The following is a 23,694-nucleotide window of genomic DNA, read 5'->3' on the forward strand; positions in this document are numbered from 1 at the left end:
AAGAATTAACTGAATTCCACTTAAGGTAATGTTTGGGGCAATTATTCTTTTAAATCGTGTATTTGTATTTACCAAAGAAAGGGGGCTTAAAATGGGTGACAGGTTTTCATTTTCAAACACTGATTTTTTGCCATTTTCAAGGGCTTGATCTAACTTTGCACTCTCTTCACTTGTGTTAAGCAGAGCGGTGATTTTTTTAACACTGCAGAAAGTTTCTTCCTTTTCAGGTGTGAGCTCTTGAAGGAAGGATGAGGAAGACAATCTTCTCACTGAAACATGTTCTTGAGCAAATTCTTCCTCTGCAGTTTTCTCATAACCTAATGGAATACAAAGAGATCAGACAACATATATTTGAGACACAAGTTATCTCCAACAATTGTCCAACTGGTAGTAAAGCTGGAGGGAAGGTTTGTCATTTGAGGAATGGTATACAACCCGTGCGTTTTAAATTTCATTTCCATAGGAGATTAAAACTTTGTCCTGTCAATATGTACCTAAAAAGACAGGATCAATGAACTCAAGAAGTTGTCCCACACTGGACCACAGCTGTATTTCACAGTATTATCTGTTCTGTTGGGCAGAGAAATACCTCAGGCCCAGCTATGCAACCCTTGAACTGGAGGCACCCAAACTCAAAGCACTGACTTTGCCAATGAGCTGTGTCTCTTCTGCCGCAAGAATTTTTATTTTGTGGTATATTATTTTCTTTTTCCTCCCACTAATTTTGTTCTGTTTACCATTATATTTTTGATAACCACAATAAAATTAGTAATTTTGTTAAGGGCGAACTCCAGATTTCCAAGGAGTTTCAATTTCTGTGCACGGCTAACTGTGACAAATAAGGTAACTAACAGAAAAGGCTAATGTTGAGTGCAAAATGCCATAAAAACAAAGAACTTCCTCAGATTCTTCCAAAAGGAAAAAAGACTGAAATGTTTGCCCGGGTTTTTATTGATCAATGCCTACCATTTCTGTAGTTCATCAAGTGGTCTTCTGTGCAGGAGGGGTGCTACTCCCTCAGTTCTTTCCATGCTGCCACTAGAGACCCCAAGAAACTAAGGCTCCAGAGAGTCAACAGTGGGGCAGGAGGGAGGGATGTTAATTAATGAGGAAATAGGTAACTTCCCTTCAGAGGAGACAGGAAATATATTGGGTCCAAGCCCACAAAGTGGCATAGGTGTACAAAGAACTGTAGGAAACCTGTGCATGGTGGACAATATAGCAGCCACAGAATTTTTACTGTCTCTTCTAGTACACACCATCATAGAGGGGAAAAAATGATAGGTTCACACATCCCTAAGATATAGTCCTATCTATATATAATTTAAATAACTACTTGTTTCACTCAGCATGAAAATCAGAGCTATTAAATGCATGACTGAAAATCTGAAATACTTGCATCTCAGCATCTCTACAGAACTTGGGCTGTCAGATGAGGGCACTGGTGGAAATTCTGCTTCATTTTGGGGTGAATTGTCTTTTGATTTAATTGGTTTTTTCCCCGGCTGCTTAACAGATTGTCCTTTGGTTGCCTCACTGAAAACAACACCTTGTTTTACCTTCTGCTGATTCACATCTTTGCTGTTTATACTTCTGTCTTTTGGCTAGAGGTAGAAAAATGTATTAGACATATTTTACTTGATTAGGAAGGACAACCAATGACAATTAGATTATTATACTCATTTGGTATTGGTATATTCTGTAAGATTGTATAAGATTTCTGGAAAGAAAGTTCAAAGTACACAAAACGCCCAAATTTACAGGCCAGCTTTTAAAAAGCAAAGCTGAATAAAATATTTTTTTTTAATCAAACTATTTTAAAGGAAAATGCTTACACGTCCTACAATCAAGTCTTTTTTAATTAAGTGCGTTGAAGATTCTTCTTCATCCTCCATTTCTGAATCTGAGAGTTCTTTATAACATTTTTGGGCTTTCGCTGCTCTTCTAGGTTGTCGCAATCTAGTTGGCGGCAGATTTCTTGCAAAATCATTTTCTCTCTGATGTTTTGAAACAGGTACCTTTAAAAAGTGTTATCTTGAATACAGAATTGAATATTTATTACACTACACCAGCGTTCTCAATTTCAGAGTGAATATATGACTACAAAGAATTAATTCTGAAGACTCTGGATCTCCCTCTCCTCCTGGTCTGGGGTGGCTGTCCCTCCTTCCTCTTCCCAGGTGGTCTCTGGCTCGTCCTCGCTCTCATTGGCAGGGGAGCAAGTGGCTAGTTGATGTGAATCTCAGTTGTGATTATATCACACTTCTTATGAATGCAGAGTTTGCGCAATAAAGAGGCAGAGGCAGTTACTTACTGAAAATAAAGTTTACTAACTATAAAAACAGGGACGGGTAAACTTGGATACAAAACAAGAACATATCTTTCTGACTAGCTCCATTAGTTCGCTTCTGCTTGGCTATCACATGTCTAATAAGCTACTAGAGAGAGCATGTGCAGAGGGTGAACAAAGGATATAAATCTATTGTCTATGTGAAGAACTGCATGTATCTCATGCCAGGTCTGCTTGACCAATAGGCGTCAATTACCTGGTCATTGATTTCTGACCTCACTAACTAATTAGCATGCACAACATTAACTCCTTCGTTACTGGATTGTGTGACTGGCACTTGCCAAATACCAATACTACAGGCTGCACCCTGCAGCCTGGCCAGTCACGTTGGCCTTGGATGGGCGGCTGGCCTGTCTATCTTAAGCCTACCAGAGCCAGAGCTCGTTGGTTCCAGCAACCAGCTTTTTCCCACTTGCCCTCTCCTTCCTCCCTCTCCTACTCTCTCCATTGCTCTTGGTCTTTCTCTGTTCATCTCTCTCTGTCTCTCCTCTGCTACTACCACTACCACTACTACTGCCCCCATCTGTTTCCCTCCTGCCTTTTATCTTCTCCCTCCTCCCAGGGGCGGCCTCTTAACTCCTCCCCCCCCCCCCCACTAACCCCAAGCCATCTGTCTGATTCTGCTGAGGTCTGGATTGACTGGCCCACCCCCGGTTCTTCCTCCCCTCCTGAATGCAGTTTGGACGCAGTCTAACAAGTATCGGAGACCCTGGCTGCCGTCCAGTGGTGGGATCCAAAAATTTTAGTAACGGGTTCCGATGGTGGTGGGATTCAAACTGTGGCGTAGCACCAATGGGGCTGGGCCGGGCCCGACGGGGGCGTGGCCGGGCATTCTGGGGGCAGGGCATTTCTGGGCAGGGCTGTGGCAAGGATGTAGCCGCTGTGCCGGTCCTTGGGCGGGAAACGAATGCACGCAGGCGCAGGCTGCCACGCACGCCGGTGCACCTCCTGCTAGACTGCTTCAAGTTCTGCGCGCTACTGCTGAGAGGAGGGGCGTAACTAAGGCAAAAATCACGTGGCAAAATCACCAATTAGTAACCCCCTCTCGGCACACACAAATAATTAATAACCTACTCTAGGGAACCTGTGAGAACAGGCTCCCCCACCTTGTTTGAGTGTTTGTGGTAGTTGAGCTGGCCACGATGGCATTTCTTTGCCCAGCACCTTCAGCCAGAGCAGCCTTAACACCCACAGTAAGTGAGGAGGGGTTGGTGGCATGTTTGGCCACCTGGCTCCAGTCTTGGTGGTGAGGCTGCTGGCAGGGCAGTGGGATACCAGGAAGCTGCTGGTGGGGTGCAGGGAAGTCTGGGTTTGTGGCAGCCACTGTTTCTAGACACATGTAGAAAAATACTGTTTGCTTTTGAACTGCCTTGGTACACTGGAATCTCATCATTCACCACACACTTGGAACATTTAATTGAAAGTAACCCCAGCAAGCCACAAAGGGAGATTGTCAGTGGATGGCTGGAACTATAATGGCCCTAGCACACTTAGGCACTTGATGCATCATAGTACAGGTGCACCTTAAAAAGCAGGAAACAATAATTAAAAGTATGGTCACCAAACTTATGTATATCCCGAAGGAGATGTGTGTTTCTAAAATAGCAGCCTCCCCCTGAGCTGGCACAAAGCAAATTAATTTGGGAACTGAACACAGCTTCAACAATAATTGATTGCAAACCTTCATAAGATTTGGAATGCATCATTTTGTATGGAAACACAGTTGTACATTTCCTTACCCTTGCAGAAATATTACTTAAGAAATCAGATTATTAAAGGTGATTAACATTGCCAATTAAATGTTTATTTGGACCGATTCAGTCTCGTTTTTTATAAAAAGAAAATACTTGAAAATTTGCCGTACCTTATTACTTTTACTTTCCTTTTGTGGAGACACCCTTTTAATCTTTGATGAGACAGGAGATTTTTCTTTAAAAAATAAAAGTCACTATTTGTAGATAGATTTGTTAAGATAAAAAAATAACATGAATAAATAGTTTTTATATATTGTGAAAGGAATTCAAGTATAGATAACTTTGTGTGGTGCCTAAAGTTAGAAAATAATTAATTACCCAAGAATATGGCCTTTATCAAGTGAAACAGCTAGCTCACAGGTGTCAAACTTGTGGCCCTCCAGATGTTCATGAACTACAATTCCCATCAGCCCTTGCCAGTATAGCCAATGCTCATGTTGGGAGGGACTGATGGGAATTGTAGTTCATGAACATATGGAGGGCAGCGAGTTTGTCACCCCTGGAGCTACTTTAGAAGCTGATTTAAAAAACCTATACTATGTGAAACTGAACTGATTCTTCTCAGAAGGGGCTCCTTGCTTGTGACCCACTTATAGTCAGGTAAGATATTTTTATGGACTCACATCATTGCTTTCCTTTATCTACATAGCAGTAATGGATGGCAAAATTTTCTGTTGTATTTGTGAGTGTTAAAAATGCAAAATAATCATGCTGTCAATAAAAGCAAACTGGAAGCAGAAATTGCACAAAAGTATCAGTTGTGTACTAGACTCACAAGAGACTTAAGACTGCTGAATTTCTCTCCTGCCAGGAATCAAATGATCAGATACAGAAAAGCTAACTAAATGCCTAGGGCTTCTCAAATGCACACCTATATGTGAATGACTCTTGATTCCAGTCATCCAGGACATTTTCCCCCTCAAACTGTTTGTTTTCCCCTGGGAACCCCCCCCCCCCCCTCGCCATCATGGCTTCAAAATTTCTACAAATTTTACATCTCAACTTCTTCATAAATTTGAGTTCCCATTTGACATGAATAGATACCACATAAAGATATAAAATTATTTTCCTAGCACTTTTATTGCATGGCATGGTTATTTCTCCTAGTTAGGTCTGAGAGAGAAACTATCACACAAAACTCTGAAAAGCCATCACGAGACATGTTAAGCATATCTATTTGAAAATCAATAATTTTTAACATACTGTAGCAAGATATATTTAACATCATAAGCCATGCAGTTTTCTTTTTATGTGCTATACAAATTATTATAATGTAGATTATATACATACATTTCATACATTTTTTCATTTTCATTTTTTCATATCTTACTTGTTTTCAGACTTTTAGATTTCTTCTGGTTTTTGGTTCTGCTATAATCTATCAATTGAGGCTTGGATTTTTTAATGGATTCGTGAAGCCAGCTAATATCTGTTTTAGAGTCATCACCTCTGTATTCGGTGTCTGTATCACTGAAAAGATGTTTCCTGTTTTTATTTGTTCCATTCTACAAAACAAGACCATTTAATTGCTATTATAGGATGCCATCCAGCAAAGATAGACTCACTAGAGCGGACTTAAAACCTTGAAACATTAGTCACAATTACCAAGTCTCACTGTTGGTGACGGGATTTATAATACACACCCATGCATGTTTATTCAAAACTTTATTCACATAAGTGTATATAAGATTTCAGTGTTTGTCATAATTAACTGCCACTGGACTAGGACCACAGTTTCCTTTTAAATGAATATACCGGTAATATTTTAAAGAGAGAAATAACAGCTAATTGAACTCATCTTCTTTGGAAAAGCAATAGTAGATTCCAATTAAATAACTGGAATTTCAAGGTAATATCAAACTAATGCCAGCCAGCAGTTTTTTTCCTATGGGTCAAAAACTGAGGCAGTGTTGGATGAGGATTTAAATACTGAAAACACAGGCTCCAATAAGCAAATGTCATACTAACAAGTGTGGCATCCATTTTTCTGGACTACATCTTACTATAGCTCTCAGATGTATGAAATAACATGTTTCCCCAAAAATAAGCCCTATCATGATTTTGTTAGCACTGAAAGTGTAATCACATTTAATCACATTTAGTCATATTTAGTGGCATTTATTACTCACTTATATTCAATAATTATGATATGCTTATTCCTATGTTATACTAGCTATTTTGAGTTGCTCATTGTGGGAAGGCCTTCAGCTCTCAACTTGAGCTGGATGGCGGAGAGCTAGACAACATGGATGTCTACACTTTCTGCTGATTCGGCAGACCCTGACGGCATAAGTAAAACATAGCCTAAAACAAGCCCCTAACACATAACAAAAGAAGGCCTTTAAGGGTACACCAGCCAAAGCTGAGAATTCACGGAACCTGTTACCCCGTCTTGTTACAATGGTATATCATCACAATGATATTCTAGCATTTTGTGCTGTTTGTGTATCTTTATACAAGTAATTTACAGTTTCTAAATGTGGGAAGTTAGCAGTCTTTTCTTAAAATACCTTTCTGTCTTGTTTCTTTTGAGTTCTAGCTTTCCTTTCATCTTCATGATTTCTGAAAGAAGAATTTACCCTAATAATTACGTTAGCAAAACTTCACTTGTATTAATTCACTTTGTCCTGTTTGTGTGACTAGAAAATAACTATAGTGTTCTGTTGTCAACGAGCCTATAGTTTGGCATATTTTTCCCCTTGGAACTAAGCACATGTGTTACAGATAGGCAAGGCAATTCCCTTTTAATCAATGCTATATTATTTTCTATAGTGCTCAGCTACTCAACCTAAGTAAGACAATCTAATATTTTCTATTATATATACACAAATACAATGCTAATCAAAATCCTACATCTGGACCTCTGTCCAATAAATCCAATAATCTATAGTCAATGTCTTTTGTTTGCTGTATGAGCTATTCCATGCAATGTCTCTTATGTGCTCAATAAAATATTCCTTGTAATGAAGTCCAATGAACCAGTTGAAATATGGATATGGCTATTCCATAATCCCCCAATACACATGACTGATATGGAGATCCAGATATATGATTCTGATTATCATTGTATTTGTGTATATGAACCAAACTTCACCAAACCTGGGTGGTATCATCAGAAGAGTCTCCTAAAGATACTTGGAAAGTTTGATGCTGCTATCTTAACAATTGCACCCCTGACAGCAGGCACACACACACAGCCCCCAAGGGGCAGGCTTAGACGTCTTCACTAGAAACATGCTGCAGTGAGGATGTTGGAACCTGGATGAAAAGATGCCGATTCTTTTGAAACTTGGTTGTATCTAGATAGCAGTAGCAGTTCATAGTGAGTGAACAAAAATCAGAAAACAAAAAAGGGTACAATGAAGTATCTAATAAAAAAAGAACAAAAATCAGAGTTTCCTTTTAAATAGGATAAATAGTTACATCAATAGTGTTACAACCAACAAATTATGTGATATCATATGTAATCACCTCAAACAGAGGTACAGCAGAAACTAGATTGCTTACATTTTTTGGGAAAGACTTGTGGTAGCTTTAAATTTAGTAACATGAAATTCTTGGATCTAAAATGTAAATACAAAAAAAGAAAAAAAATCAAAATTTACAATCTTTCTTGCATTTTTTTCATAAAGCTTCTTCCAGTCCCTGACATCTAAGTGGAAACTGCAGGATGCTAACTACAGACTTCTGGTGCTTAATTGTGGTTTTGAATAGTCTGTTTTAATACAATTATTTTATTTTACCTTATTTTAACTTTTTTAAAAAATAATCCATATTATTATTTTTAATGTTTTAAATATGAGACTCGCTAAGGGAGGTCTGATACATGAGATACAAATTTGTGTCAAAATGTATTAAGAGATATCTGTATATGTAAGCAACAGGGGCATGCCGCCTATGGCCGTGGTGGCGAACATTTGGCACTCCAGATGTTATGGACTACAATTCCCATCAGCCCCTGCCAACTGGCCATGCTGGCAGGGGCTGATGGGAATTGTAGTCCATAAGATATGGAGTGCCAAAGGTTCGCCACCACTGGCCTATGGGGACATGGGATAACCCATGTCCCCGGGCCCACATAGACCTGGCCACCGGCACCAGCTCCAGGTGGTAGATCTGGACGTTGCTGGCAGATCCAAGCAGTAGACCTGCATGCCGGCGCGAGCTCCAGGCAGTAGACCAGGGCTCTGGGTGGTAGACCTGGCCACCTATGGTGGGAAAATTCAGATTTTGTCTCTGGGCTCCATTTTTCCTAGAGTCGCCTCTGGTAAGTAATCTTTCCCTTATGTGAACAGTTTTCCATTGAATCTTATTAGCCCACAGGAGATATACATCTGCATTCACAGCAACATCCTTCTGAACTACCTGAAAGTAAATTTGATGCAACTGGAAATGTGCAACTGAGACCAGAGGTTATAATGAATGATTATTTTGTGACCACAACTGTGTCAGGGTCTTCTATCATTAATAGAATACATTCAAAATGCAAAACATGGGCCAGATGCAAAATGTTGTTTAATATTTTCATCAACAACAGTTTTTCCTCTAAGCTGGTCTCAATAACCATTTTCCCTTGGACATTACATGTAGATGCAGAAAGAGCAACCTTGTCAGACAGAATTCTGATCAGGACCAAAACATACTTGGGAGCCTGAGGCAGAAAATTAAAATCTCTCCTCCCTCTGGAAAAAATATAACGAACTCATAGTTTTCTGCTTTTGAAAGTACTCCAAAATCTGATGCATGAGCGGCACCCATCCCATTCTGTTGAACATTATGGTTGCCCATAAATGTGATCTTAAATCATGATCATCGCTTGACTGTTACATTATTTACTAAAATGGTAATCTTACTCCCAGCTTTATTGTAGGTTCATCAAATCCATTTAGGTTAAAATTGTAGACATCATCCCTAGAACAAGACAGAAAATTGCACTTAGGGGCCCAGTCAATGATTTTACACAGAAAGACGCTTATACTTGTATGAGGTTGTTCACTTACATCAGGTGTCCAGTAGTGATGTTTAGCAGAGTTTCGGATTTCAGATTTTTAGAACCTTTGTTCTGACTGTTTTTCTAGGTGTAAAACAACAGTTAGGAAAGGAAGGCTGCCACTCTCAATCTGCTTCACCCATTTAAGTCTCTTTTAGTTAAGCAGGACTTGCACCAGGAGATCAAACCAATTTTTATTTTAAACTCTTGCTTAGCATGATGATAAAAAAAGCACTATGGCAATTGGCTCTGATGCTTATTCCACAAACAATCCCACTTGGAAAATCCAAACAGAATGCTAATAGTCTTTTAGAAATAATGTGAAAGGGGTATTTTGCCCATTTATTCTTTTTTAACATTTGTGTCCCACTCTCCCCACTGGACAAGGTTCAGGGCAGTTACCAACAATCAGTACAATAAAACACCCCATCATAAATCCAGTCTGATGTATAAGTACCCACAGGGGAAAGAGGAAAAAAAGAAAAGGAAATAAGAATGCAAGGAAGGTCAGCAAAATTACTCAAACTGTATTAAGATAAACTAAAACCTCAACTAATTAATACACACAATACCAACTTGGACTCAATCACATATTCCAAAGACTCGTGGGCACAAGTTTACAGAAGAGGGAATGACAATTTCCACAGATTTATTGCTCTTACTTCATGCTCCATGTCATTTATCTATTCCTGAAACTCATAATCCACATTGGTAGGCTTTTGCACCTCTGCAGAGCCCCATTTAGAAACCTGAAGTTAGCTCTCGTTCAGACCCAGGTCAGGGCCTCCCACAGATAGCGTTACAATCCATGGATGTGCTACTATTTAATGGAAAATGTAATGCATCGTTTCAGTGAGAGAAAGACCTCATATTGGCAGGGAAACTGACTTGCTACCAGGGAGACAGAAAGTCCTCCTCAAGTCTGCTGAAGATAGTGTAATGGTTGGGGCAAAGCTGTGTGCTGACAAACCAATGATTGCAGCATGCTTCAGAGGCAGCTACTTCTTCTGGCTGAATAAAGTACATATAATTTATATTATCATCTGACTTGCTCTCTTTCCTCCCCTCTCACTGCTGCCTCCCATGACTGTGAAAAGCAGACAGGACAGATGCAATGGCTACTGCCAAAGATTATCAATTCATGCTACTGCTAAAAATAGCATGCAGAATATTAAAAAATGGATTCACTTCAGATTTTCCTAGTTAACTTACATGTGCACATTCCTAATCTACTTTTATGCATGCATGCATGCATGCATACATACATACATACCTACAGAGAGGGGGGGAGGGATTGTTTTCTATATTTGTAAATATAGGAAAAGATCAGCATACCTTATTAAAACTGAAAGCAGATTTACTTAAAGATGCTCTGCAAGAAAAGTGGACCATATATAATAATAAAGATAAATACATTTAATACTAAATACATGTACTTGCAAAGAAATATTGCACTGTGTAACCAAACTACGATTCAAAACATTATCCTTGCACAGTAAATCTTACTGTGTTCTATGAAACAAACTTACAAGTAAATGTTGCTGCCACAACACTTTGAATATGTAAGTGCATCAGCTACTTCTATACTACTAACAACACTACAGCAACTTAGCGCATTGCATCCAGAGGCAATCATTGCATTAATTGTTTTATCAATAGGATTGCTACTAAATGCTAGGTGATGCTGTGATGAGGGAGTTATATTTGGAAATTACCAGTATTTCTGGTATTGTATCAGAGTGACTATGCCCCATTTTGCAAATCCACCCACTTCTCCCCACCACACACACACACATACACGCCCACACCAATGATTCCAGTTCCAATATTTCTATTCCCAATTATAACAGAATCAGGACTGTGTCAGGAAGGAATCACGAACTGCCTCTGGGAGAGAAGAAACTTCAAAGATTATTTTTAATTCCTTCAGAAAGGGCACGGCTACAGCGTTCACTAAATTGGGAGAATTTTTGAAGAGTTATTAAAATAGAAATTTCCCCCAAAGTGACTTTATTGAACGATAGTAATACCCCAATATTTAATTAAAATAATAAAATCACTCATCCTGACGTTCCAATATGGAATAAAATGATAACTTTTGAATTGTTCATCCCTAGCTGTGATCACTCCCTCCCTCCCTCCCTTCCCCCGGGGCCAACTTTGATCTTTTCTGAAACAGCACCTCGTGTGCCACTGACACACAACTGGAAAGCGCCAGAGTGATGGGTTCATGTTACATTCTTTCTTTTACATTTTTTTTCATTTTCTCAAAAGATAATTTTTCAGTACTAAGAAAAAAAGTCAATTAATGATGTATTCTGAGTGCGATGTTCAGATGCCTTGCACTGCCTAAGTGAATGACACACGGGTAGAAGACTGGATGATTCCTTGGGGCATTGAATATTTATTTCATATCTGCACTTCCTATTGCGCGCTATTTCCTCTGCATGCTAAAAGGAGTCATTTCGCATGGGAACCAACTCAAATCACTGTAAAAAGAAAATAAGCATGCAATACCTGCTGTTGGAAAATGACTGGTACAATTTTCGGGTACTTTTTGCACATTCACTTCGTTGGTACCTGTCACTGAGTTTATGTATTAACATGTCTGTTGTTTCAACCACTGCTTTTGATTTTGCTCTCTGTATAGAACAAGAAATGCCAGATGTTCAAGCTGGATTCAGAAAAGGAAGAGGTCATATTGCAAATTTACAATGATTACTGCAGCACGTGAGAGAATTTCAGAAGAAAATCAGCTTATTTTTCATAGATCATAAGCACAGTTTTTGACGTGTGGATCATAAAAAACTATAGCTGGTTTTAGAAGAAATGGGTTTGCCATAGCATCTGACTGTCTTGATGCGCAACCTACACTTTGGACATGAGGCTACAGTTAAGATAGAGCGTGGAGAAACAGAATGGTTTCCAATAGGCAAAAGTGTCAGACAAGGATGCATTTTATATTCCCATCTCTTCAATCTCTATGTAGAACATAACACATGGAAAGCTGGGTGAGATTTAGATGAAGGAGGATTGAAAGTTGGTGGAAGGAACACCCTCGGGGATAGGGCGGTATAAAAATCTAATAAATAAATAAATAAATACGTAAGTAAGTAAGGCCGTTTCCGCACGGGCGGAAAATGACGGCCTGGAGACGGTAAAAATGGCGTCTCCAGGCTGCCATTTGCTCGGGCGGCGCAGCTGCAGCGCAGCCGCGCCGCCCCCGCGCCGCCCGGCTGGCCCGCAGCCGGCGTATTCCGAGAACGCTAAGAAGCGTTCTTTTTGGAATACGCCGTCGTGAAGCCGCTGCCGAGCGAATGGCAGCGGCTTCACGGCGCCTCCCGATTCGGCACTCACCTTGTCCCTTGGTTTCCAGCGCGTCGCTGAGGCCTGGGGACACGCCCCCTGCCCTGCGCCGCTCGAGCAGGCGCGCAGGGCCAGGGGGGCGTGTCCCCAGGCCTCGGCGACACGCCGGAGGCCCAGGGACAAGCCGGGTCGTGCGGGCGCCGGAGCTCCGCGGAGCCGGCTGCCCGCCTCTTCCCGGGACCGTCCGTGCGGACGGTCCCAGCGTCTTCAGGTCAGCGCGAGAAGCGCCGACCCAGCCGTTTCCGCCACCGTGCGGAAACGGCCTATGTAAGTAAGTAAGTAAGTAAATAAATAAATATGAAGATGACACCATGTAAATGGCAGAAAACAGTGAAGTTTTGAACAGTGTGATGGTATGCAGTCTGTTCAGATCTAAGCCCACTGAAATCAGTCATTCCAGTGGGCTTAAGACTGTCCATGGGATTACACTGTAAACCATTTAATGAGGAAGTACTGTAGATATGAAAGCAAGTGGGAGATATAATTGAATATTCTAATAATAGTTGCTGCTTTAATTTTCAACAGACAAAAATAACTTTTAGGCTGCTTTGCCATTTTACCTGTTCAGCTTTCTTATTGGCAACATCCTTCCGTAAGGGACAAGCATCAAAGTCAACTTCACCATTAGCTTCAATGCTTAACGCTGAAGGTACCACAGAACTTTTGGTCTTCCTGGAGGCATTAAGCAATGTTTGAGGTTTGCTGGGAACAATCTTTGAGCTGCTATTTTTTGATATTCCATCTTCCAAATGCTTAAAATCATTCCATGACTCTGGGCTGTTGGTCTTGCCATTTTTCCCTGGTAGCTTATCGGTTTCGTTTTGCTTCTGCTCCACAATTTCTCCATTGTAACCCTGTTTATGTCTTAACTTGGGAGAAGTAATTTTGAATATTGAAGAAAAAGCTCTTTGTTTGGCAGCTCTGTCACTTAGATTTGAAGCTAATGCAAGATAAAAAAAATTAAGTTAAAATGGGATAAAAAAATTTATCAGTGTTTAAAAAGGTTACTATAAAGAGGGTAATCTTGATGAAGCTTACTTTCTGCTGCACTCATATTTTGATTGTTACAGTGTGATATTATCTTCTCAGGTACCCAACACATTTGCTTTTTCCGGGATTTATTTTCTGCAGTAGAATTTTCCAAACCAGGTAATCTACAAAAAAAAAAAAAAAAAAAGCAATCCCATTTAATTACTTCCTACTTACACACCGTTTTTTTTCCTGATACATTTATTACCAAACATATATTTGTTTGTAACAGTTGTACTATACCTTTTAACAAACAGTGACCAAGGCAGCTTACAAAGAGTTTAAAAAGTAATTAACATAAAACAATTTAAAATGAAAAAAAAAAACACATTATGGAATGCATGCCATATTTCAGACACTATTACCTTGTTTGGCATAACCATTCTCATTGTTTCCACTATTGTGGGCATGTAGTGCAGGACCACAGAAAATGTAACATGAAAGTTAAATAAGTTTGAGTAGAGGTGGAACATCAGATACTTTCATACTCCTAGAATATTCACGGCTTTAAAGATTATCATTAACACTTTGAATTGTGCCCAATAACAAACCAGCAGCCAATTAAACTGATCCACTAAGGTCTTCGCTGGAATTCTCATTACTGCATGTTGAAACAATTATAATTTCTGGACACTCTTTGGAGGCAGACCACGTTATAACAGACCAGTAGAACATGTTATAGCAGGCCAGCCTGAATGTTATTAAGACCTCTTCAACTATACCTAGACATCAATAGTCATGATACTAATCTGCTTCTCCACAGCCAGAATCAGATTCACAACTGCTTCCAAGAATTACTCCCACTTCAGTGTTAAGGGGTTTGTTGCCCTATTAAAAACAGGTTGGGTACCTACTCCCTATCAATACGAACATAAGAACATAAGAACATAAGAACAAGCCAGCTGGATCAGACCAAAGTCCATCTAGTCCAGCTCTCTGCTACTCGCAGTAGCCCACCAGGTGCCTTTGGGAGCTCACATCAATGACCAAAGTTGCAATTTGTTTGCCCCTAAGAAAAATCCTTGCTAACTCCAGATACCATTGTCAGGATTTTATAGGCTTGCTTGGAATCTGGAAGAAAGACAAAGCCCTATTAGCATACTGATTTTACCACTGGATGTATAGTTACATTTATAATGTAATCTAGCAAAAAAAGAGGAAGACCCAACATGAGATGGATTGACTCTACAAAGGAAGCCACCATCCCAGAGGCGTAGCTGGGCCAGGGTGTGCCCGGTGCGCACTCTGGCTTTTTTGCCCACCCCCCCTGGCTGCACCCCCCCACACTTACATTACAAACTGAGCAGGCTGGAGAACAGGCTTCAAAGGCCCTGGTGGGCACTACATTTCCCAGGGTCTCCTGCCTGTTCTCCAGCCTGCTCGGTTTCTAAAGTAAGTATGGGGCTCGCGGGTCCTTGAGGGGGCGTCGCGGGGGAAGGGGTCTGGGGGAATTTTGCGCCCCCACGTGACCCAAAATCGTGCGCCCGGTGCACAGCGCACCCGCCTCACCCCCTGGTGGCTTCGCCACTGCACCATCCTCATTTTGCGAGATATGACATTTTGGAGGACATTGATTCATAGGGCTGCTATGAGTTGGAAGAAACAGATGGCACTTCTCTCTCTCTCTCTCTCATTCTCTCTCTCTCTCTCACACACACACACACACACACACACGCACGCACACACACACACACACACACCCCTACCTAAAACTGGTCTGTGATTCTGGGAGCAAGATATGATTTAAGTAGTGATATTTATTTACTTATTTTAAGTTATTGATAGCCTGCCTTTCTCCCTTGGAGTCAAGGTGGATTATACGGAGTAAGTCAATACAACTGACAAGATGGGACATTCAGTAAACAATAAAATAGGATTAGGATTGAAGAATGAACCTAAATGTAAAAACAGAACTGAAACAAAGCATAATATTAAAATGACACATTAAATGATGCAAAAATTATACAGTAGGATCCTAGGTTCTGCAAGATATAGACATTAGTATAGACTGCAGTTCAAAATGTACATACGGAAAATGGGTCCTGTTAAAAAATACTTAGTGGTTTATACCAGCTTATTGTTTTTAAAAACAGTTATTTATATTGATTTAAAATTTATTTTCAGTACTTACAAAGGTTTGTCAATTCTGTTCATGGGCTGAGAATCAGGAACAATATCATTTAATTCATCTAAATAAATCACAGGCAGACATCAGGTGAGACATTACATGTTAATAAACATTGTATACATGCATGCAAACAGAATTATAAACATAGATTATGAATGCATCAAGCTACTTGCCTAATTTTTGTTTTTCACAGGTGTCTAAATCTTCCTCTTTGTGAAACGCCTTTATCCCTTTCTTGACTGGAATATGCTACATATGAATATAACAGGAAATTGTGGATGTGATTAGCAGGCATTTTTTTAAATCTACAACCTCTTTCTCTGAATTTTGCACAAAAAAACTGCCCAGAATCAAAATATAAAAAAATATTTTAAAATTTCAAAGTTTCAAAATTAATGTCTCATATCACAATATAAAACCTTTAAATATTATACTTTGTTTAAATCCTCCGTAGTAATAAAAGGATGTGTTGTATGACATAATACAGATACCATTCCCCAAAGCTCCTGCTGAGTAATCTTGAAAGATGTGCTAACTTGTGTGTTGATATTGAAGACCTGTTTTTGGTACTGAACCCTCAGAAAAAGAAGGTGTGCTGGAATCCAAGACTGGGGTGTGTGGGAACAACACCAAAACCAGCACAAAGCTAAAATGTCCAAAATGTTGGGTGTTTTTTTAAAAAGATTACTTTCCTTAGAAAACACTGCTATCTGGCTAACTAATTGCTATTTGACTAGCAAATTTCTAGTCATGTGGGGGAGAAAAAGCTAACATTCATCAAACAAATCCAAAATTGACTTTCCCCTGATAGCCATGGCATTTTCTGGACAAGACCTCGAGTGAGCCAGAAAAACCCAGTCAGAGAAAAATTAAGACTCCCTCTGCACTACCTAGGACTGGAAGAAAAATGGAAACGTTTTCTAATAGGAAAAGTGATGGAATGTTTAATGTGAAGAGGGAGGGAGGGAGAATTGGGCGACATCACTCCCTCTTCGCTCTTGTGCCATGAAAAGCTTGATATGCTGCCCTTACATCACCAGTGGAGGGAAGTTGGGGCCATAGCCGTCCTCATGGTACTGGCTCTTTCCGTTTCCTCCTTTTTTATCACCAGCGTTCTGCAGCACCCAAAAAGGCCTTACCAGAAGCTGTGGGATCTCCACAGACATAAAGGCACAGAGAATGGGAGAACTGGGGGACATCATTCCCTCCTCACTCTTGTGCCGGCAGAGAGCTTGCTGTGCTGCCCTTACACCACATGTGGAGGGAGGTTGGGGCCATGGCCGCCTCTGACAGCATAAATCTGTTCCTTGTCTGCACTTGTGACAATGGACATCTGTTTACTGGTTTCATTCAGGACTATACGTTTCGATGTTGCTCTCACTTGTCTAAATCTGCCCTAAGTACTACTATCACACAACAGTTACCTTTTCTGTAGCAACATTATTATTTTGAAGAGACTTTGTTACAGAAGATACTGATACACGATCTTCTAAAACACTAGAATTCATGGCTCTTCTGTCAGGAACTGAAGAAGCATCAGTTTGATCCACAGAGTTCATCATGTCAAGAGGCATTTTGATCCGGCTTTTATGAGGAGTTGCTGGAAAAGAACAGAAAATAGTTTATTTAATTTTTTTTAATTTGTAGAACATTTTGTTGCTTTCACCTAATTAAATAAAAATATTTCTTGTGACTTCTTGTTTTTGAAAAATAATTTCCAACTTTCAGTTAGGTATGTGCACTAGGATATATTCAGTCCAACCGTTTATCTGAAAAAAACCTTATTGGTATATTCAGATATCCAGAGAAGTATTTGGAAGTCTTGAGAATACTGGTATGCAGGTCCACTAGCTGATCATACCAACAGAAATCTCATTCAGTTTTTTCAAGCAAATATCAAAGACATATAAAACCCCACAACTGTTTGTTTATTATGTATTGTATCATGTCAAGCTTACAGGTATTAACCAAATGAAATGGACTTTGCCCTGGTAATCTGATAGTGCACGGTACAGTCATTGATGCCTCAGACACTTTCCTTTTACCAGGAGTGATCTTGAAAAGAAAAAAAAGGCAAAAAGAATAGTTTAAGATTACATTAATTTATACATGTTTTGGAGATTATGCCTTTGTTCTTATGTTTCCATTCACATAAACAAGCTTACTTTGGACTGAACAGCTTGGAACTCCACATTAGCTTCTTCATTCAGATTTTGGTGGATATGATGTTTTACAGGATAACTACATTTTCCTTTCGCTGCCATAGAAGATTTTTCTTTTAAAGGTGATAACTGACTTTCTGGTACGAGAACCTGTTCAGATTTGGGGGGTGGGGAGAGAGCAATAACACTCAAGTCAACATTTAAAGTACATATTAGAAGAATTTCAAATAAAGCCCAAGGTTCTATCCAATACATCTCTGTACAACACTGTGAAATCCTTATCAAACTTTAGGAAGCACGAACAGTAGCTTAAAACGTAGTATGGTGCTGCTATCCAGTTTTTTTAAAATGTTGCATCTGTCTGGATCAGAGTTCAAGTAGTGTTTACTGTTATTAATTACTGTGTGTAACCCTTTGATTTTGAAAAAAAGAACTAGCACTTTGTAATCCATAACGATATTGCTGGGAATTGCACTATAGAATTAGATGAGTAAAGGTGAAAGACTGCATGGAGAGATTCAAAAACTGCTAGGTTTGATATAAAACCCACAGTTCCTGGAGGCTTGGTGAAGGATGGACAGTGGCTTGATTCAGATGCAAAACAACCATGATCTCTCACTACAATATAAATGCAGGAGCTTTGGGCTTGTTAATTTAATTCTTCCTCTTCTGCACGCACGCACGCACGCGCACACACACGAACTAATTATTTCATTTCTGGTGTTCAGCAAACCAGTTTGCCAATACACTTTAAGGCAAGCTGCGGTTGGTGCTTATCCTGCCAACGAGGAACAAACCAGTTTGCTAGTTCAGATATAATGGCAAACTACAGTTTAATGAAAGCCTCAAATTAGCTAATTAGTTGTGGTGTATGAAGGCAGAAGGGTGAGATTGAACCTCCATCCAGGCTTGTTCTTGTAGCACTAAACCATGATTGTTATGTCTGAACAAAGCCAATATCACTGCCTTAAAAATCCCCCCATCAACCAAATGTGTGAGGTTTCAGCCTAGTAATAATATCTCAGGCTGCTTCTTTGCTTTTATTGAAGGCTAGTAAGAATCATGTAGAATCAAGAGTTGCACTGTGTCTACCAGCAGAGAGAGAAGGTGGATAAATCCCAGCTCTACTTTCTGCATCCTCTGTTTCAAGGAAGGAGATTTCCTACACGTTAACTAACCTCTCTTGCCCAGAGGGTGTACAGTAGGTATACTGAACAGATTCTCTGGTTGACAGCAATTGCATACATTTAGATATACAACGTTTGTGGGCCTGGACATCCACTCCATGTGATAAAGGACTTTCCAAAATGGGGACTTCTGTGTATACCTGTCTGACAAGCCCTTATATAGTACAGCCACTAGACTGGGCCATGTAAGTGTAGACTATGAATGAAACAGTAGTCTTAGAACAGAGATACATATTTAACTGATTTTGCTTGTGAAAAGGTGATAGATTGCAGTTTGTGAACACTTTTTTAAAGCTACCATGCTTTATTACATTTTTTAAACAGTGATTTGCTTCTGCATAGAGAAAATATTAATATCTGACATGTCTGAAATATCTGACATGTCTGAAACATATACCTGTGATCCACTCTCATCAAAAATCACATGTACTGTTGTTCTGGCAACTGACATAGTATTCTTCCTAGTAAATCCCTAAAAATATAAGTAATAAACAGAACATAATACAGAATTTGAAAAAGAGAAAACATTTTTCACTTCTGTTTACAGCAAAGAGAGTATATATAGTATTAGTGAAGTTTCTTAGACTCTTTACTGGCATTCTATATATCTTCTGAAGATGAATGAACTGAAACAACACTTTCTCACCTTCGTTGCATCTGCATAATGAAGCCCAGAAGAGCTGATCCTGATGATCAGAGGCCTTTTGGGATCTGACCTGCAAGAGGAGGTGGACTGCTTGGTGGCCCATGGTGACCATATGGCTCAACACTGTGCAGGTAAAGTCTCTTGCATCCATTCTGACTTGGACACTACAACAGCAGTGATGGGGTTGGATGGTACCAGAGTGTCAACTAATCCCATTGTGTGGAATACTTTTCAGTTTATTTGGTATGAGGATATGGACAGGAACCTTGCCCCTCCTGGTAACTTAAATCTTCTAGGGGAGCGGCTGGCTGACTAGGTTCAAAAAGTAGTTAATGCTTCCTTAAGAGAGGGGGTGATTGTTTCAGCCTTGAAAGAGGCTCTGATGCATCCACTTCTAAAGAAGCCTACACTCAACCCAGGAGTTCTCAGTAATAATCAACCAGTCTCACATGTTCCATTCTTGAACAAGGTGATTGAACGGGTAGAGGCTGGGCATGATTAATCTCTTTAAAGAATACAAAGGCTGTAACTGAGAGGAGAGCACGAAGCTGTTCCTGTTGGCAACAGAGGATAGGTTTTGCAACAATGGGTTTGAATTAAGGGAGGAAAGGTACTGGCTAGATATTGGGGGAAAAATGTTACACTGAGAGTAGTTCAGCACTGGCAACAGCTATCTATGGAGCTTGTGATCTCCTCCATTCTGGCAGTCTCCAAAAAGCAGATGGCCAAACACATGTCAGGGATGCTCTAGGCCAGGGGTAGGGAACCTGCGGCTCTCCAGATGTTCAGGAACTACAATTCCCATCAGCCTCTGATGATAGGGGCTGATGGGAATTGTAGTTCCTGAACATCTGGAGAGCCGCAGGTTCCCTACCCCTGTTCTAGGCAGATCCTGCATTGATTAGGAGGGACTAGATCCGTGGTGGCGAACCTTTGGCACTCCAGATGTTATGGACTACAATTCCCATCAGCCCCTTCCAGCAATGCCAATTGACCATGCTGGCAGGGGCTGATGGGAATTGTAGCCCATAACATCTGGAGTGCCAAAGGTTCGCCACCACTGGACTAGATTGTTTTACACGGCCCCTTACAACGCTGACTCAAAGATTCATTGTTTACTTTGTAAAATTCATAACACGGTTGAGGAACAGGGATTAAACTTGCTAAAGATATTTAAACCTTTACTACTGTTGCTGCTAAAAGTGCCTCCCAACTAAAAACAAACAATGCATACTTATAGCTGAAAAAGAACACATGCATTGGTAAGATTTTCTGTATTATTATTTCACTTCCTAGTCCAGATCCAGTATTACTCTTTACTTTGTAAAATTCTATACTCTTTTACTCTGAAATATTAAAATGTGGTCAGTTGTGGTGTGGCAGAAGAGGAAATAGTATGCTTCTGCATTAGAAAATAGTCCTGAATGAATATGAGAATTATCATTCATTTTTAAGCACTGATTTTTGTTAAAACCATTCTTCTGTGCAAATGTAAACATGGCTAAGTGGGCAGGGGGAGCAAGAACCTGCTAAGGTGAGGAATTTGCAGGTCCCCTTGCGACAATGCAGGAGGCGGCGGTGGCAGCAAGGCTCAGCAGGTGGAGGAGCAGGAATCCACTTAGGGGCAGAATCTTCAGGCTGCCTTGCTGATGAGGCAGCAGTGGCAGTGAGGCTTGGCTGGCAGGGCGAGAAGGACAATGGGAGGGGGTGCTGATGGCTAAATTCGCCCACCCCCAGCCCCATACCGTGGAAGAGTCAAGCAACATCCCATGCCTAGCCTCTTAAAGGGGAAGGAAGGACGGCAAAAGACGAACTGGGGAGGGGGGAGGGAAGGCAGCAACACCAGGTAAGCACTAGGACCCAAGTGGAGCATTCTATGACAAAGAAAGTCCAGCATGCGGAGTATGAATATAGAACTGTACTTTAGTCTTTCAGTAGAAATGAATATCGATACTGTGCACCAATCCAGGCTATTGGCACTCCTTTTGCAATCTTTGAATTTGCTTAACTGCACAACAGATAGTAAAATGAGCTGTTGTTTCTCCCTGTTCCCCTTTTCTGGTAGGTGGGGGTAGAACACTAATAATAATAAAAAGAACTGTTCAGAATCCTCTTGCTTTATTTGAGATAATTGCAATTACTCATACGTATCTTTTTCTTTTTGAATAATTGGTGCTACAGAAAGAATGCTAGTATAATCTATAAAAGCTTCTATAAAAAACAAAAAGTGGATAGTCATCATCATTTCAGTTGGATACAAAGAAAAATAAATAAGGGAAAAATCTCGTCTCCTACCTGACATTTATTTGCTCCATATACTTTTCTTACAGCATCCAAAATTTCCAATGCAGAATCAAAATGTAATATTATTTTCTCTCCTTCTTCATCACCCACACATACTGGATTTTTCATATTTACTGTTAATGTCTTTTTGTCTTTCTCTTCTATACAAAGACGAAATGTATTGATTAGTATCAAGTAGCCATTCTGCTAGATCCCAAGAACTACAAGAAAAATGATCTAAGATCTTTCCATGCTAGTCTCCCCTGGGAGTCTCAGCTGAACCCAGGAAAAATTACTCTGAGGTCACAGATCTACGTGTTGAGAGGAGGGCACCACTGAGGAAAGGTACAAGCCCCCCTTCTCACTCTTATGCAAGCACGCTGCACTAACAGGAAGGGACCCCTTGGCTCACTGAAGCCTCTGCAACCACACAGCCTCTGCAACTACATGGGACACAAGACCCTGGGAAAGTTGATTCTCAGGGTCATGTGACCTGTGTGGGATAGCAGATGTATGGTTGCTGGATTCACAATGTGTTAAATCTAGTGATCTGCCAACAGAAGGTCAAGGATTTTACATAAGAACATAAGAACAAGCCAGCTGGATCAGACCAAAGTCCATCTAGTCCAGCTCTCTGCTACTCGCAGTGGCCCACCAGGTGCCTTTGGGAGCTCACATGTAGGATGTGAACGCAATGGCCTTCTGCGGCTGTTGCTCCCGATCACCTGGTCTGTTAAGGCATTTGCAATCTCAGATCAAAGAGGATCAAGATTGGTAGCCATAAATCGACTTCTCCTCCATAAATCTGTCCAAGCCCCCTTTAAAGCTATAAAGGTTTGTGGCCATCACCACCTCCTGTGGCAGCATATTCCAAACACCAATCACACGTTGTGTGAAGAAGTGTTTCCTTTTATTAGTCCTAATTCTTCCCCCCAGCATTTTCAATGAATGTCCCCTGGTTCTAGTATTGTGAGAAAGAGAGAAAAATGTCTCTCTGTCAACATTTTCTACCCCATGCATAATTTTGTAGACTTCAATCATATCCCCCCTCAGCCGCCTCCTCTCCAAACTAAAGAGTCCCAAATGCTGCAGCCTCTCCTCATAGGGAAGGTGCTCCAGTCCCTCAATCATCCTAATTGCCCTTCTCTGCACTTTTTTCTATCTCCTCAATATCCTTTTGAGATGCGGCGACCAGAACTGGACACAGTACTCCAAGTGCGGTCGCACCACTGCTTTATATAAGGGCATGACAATCTTTGCAGTTTTATTATCAATTCCTTTTCTAATGATCCCCAGCATAGAGTTTGCCTTTTTCACAGCTGCCATGCATTGAGTTGACATTCCCATGGAACTATCAACTAAGACGCCTAAATCCCTTTCCTGGTCTGTGACTGATAGCACTGACCCCTGTAGCGTGTATGTGAAGTTTGGATTTTTTGCCCCTGTGTGCATCACTTTACATTTTGCTACATTGAACTGCATTTGCCATTTCTGAGCGCACTCATCTAATTTATCAAGGTCCGCTTGGAGCTCTTTGCAATCCTTTGTGGTTCTCACCACCCTACATAATTTGGTATCATCTGCAAACTTGGCCACCACGCTACCCACCCCTACTTCCAGGTCATTTATGAATAGGTTAAAGAGCACTGGTCCCAAAACGGATCCGTGAGGGACACCACTCCCGACATCTCTCCATTGTGAGAACTTCCCATTTACACCCACTCTTTGTTTCCTGTTTCTCAACCAGTTTTAATCCATAGGAGGACTTCCCCTCTTATTCCTTCATTGCTGAGTTTTCT

General features: G+C 40.5%; 1 protein-coding gene across 1 annotated transcript in view; it reads right to left on the reverse strand.

Annotated features, from left to right (window-relative positions):
• Positions 1-266: 266 nt before the first annotated feature.
• The window catches only part of LOC125433404 (synaptonemal complex protein 2-like), a 35,191-nt gene continuing 11,763 nt past the window's right edge, over positions 267-23,694 (reverse strand). Inside the window, exons 8-20 of the mRNA XM_048497907.1 lie at positions 21,908-22,056; positions 16,655-16,732; positions 15,791-15,866; positions 15,621-15,678; positions 13,499-13,614; positions 13,021-13,400; positions 11,612-11,736; positions 10,430-10,466; positions 9,105-9,178; positions 8,958-9,015; positions 7,612-7,667; positions 6,615-6,666; positions 267-317 (exon numbers count right to left, since the gene is read on the reverse strand). Of these exons, the coding sequence (XP_048353864.1) occupies positions 267-317; positions 6,615-6,666; positions 7,612-7,667; positions 8,958-9,015; positions 9,105-9,178; positions 10,430-10,466; positions 11,612-11,736; positions 13,021-13,400; positions 13,499-13,614; positions 15,621-15,678; positions 15,791-15,866; positions 16,655-16,732; positions 21,908-22,056 (1,310 nt within the window). The remainder of the gene's footprint in view (positions 318-6,614; positions 6,667-7,611; positions 7,668-8,957; positions 9,016-9,104; positions 9,179-10,429; positions 10,467-11,611; positions 11,737-13,020; positions 13,401-13,498; positions 13,615-15,620; positions 15,679-15,790; positions 15,867-16,654; positions 16,733-21,907; positions 22,057-23,694) is intronic.

This window comes from Sphaerodactylus townsendi, linkage group LG05 (assembly GCF_021028975.2).
Source record: "Sphaerodactylus townsendi isolate TG3544 linkage group LG05, MPM_Stown_v2.3, whole genome shotgun sequence".
Classification (NCBI taxonomy): domain Eukaryota; kingdom Metazoa; phylum Chordata; class Lepidosauria; order Squamata; family Sphaerodactylidae; genus Sphaerodactylus; species Sphaerodactylus townsendi.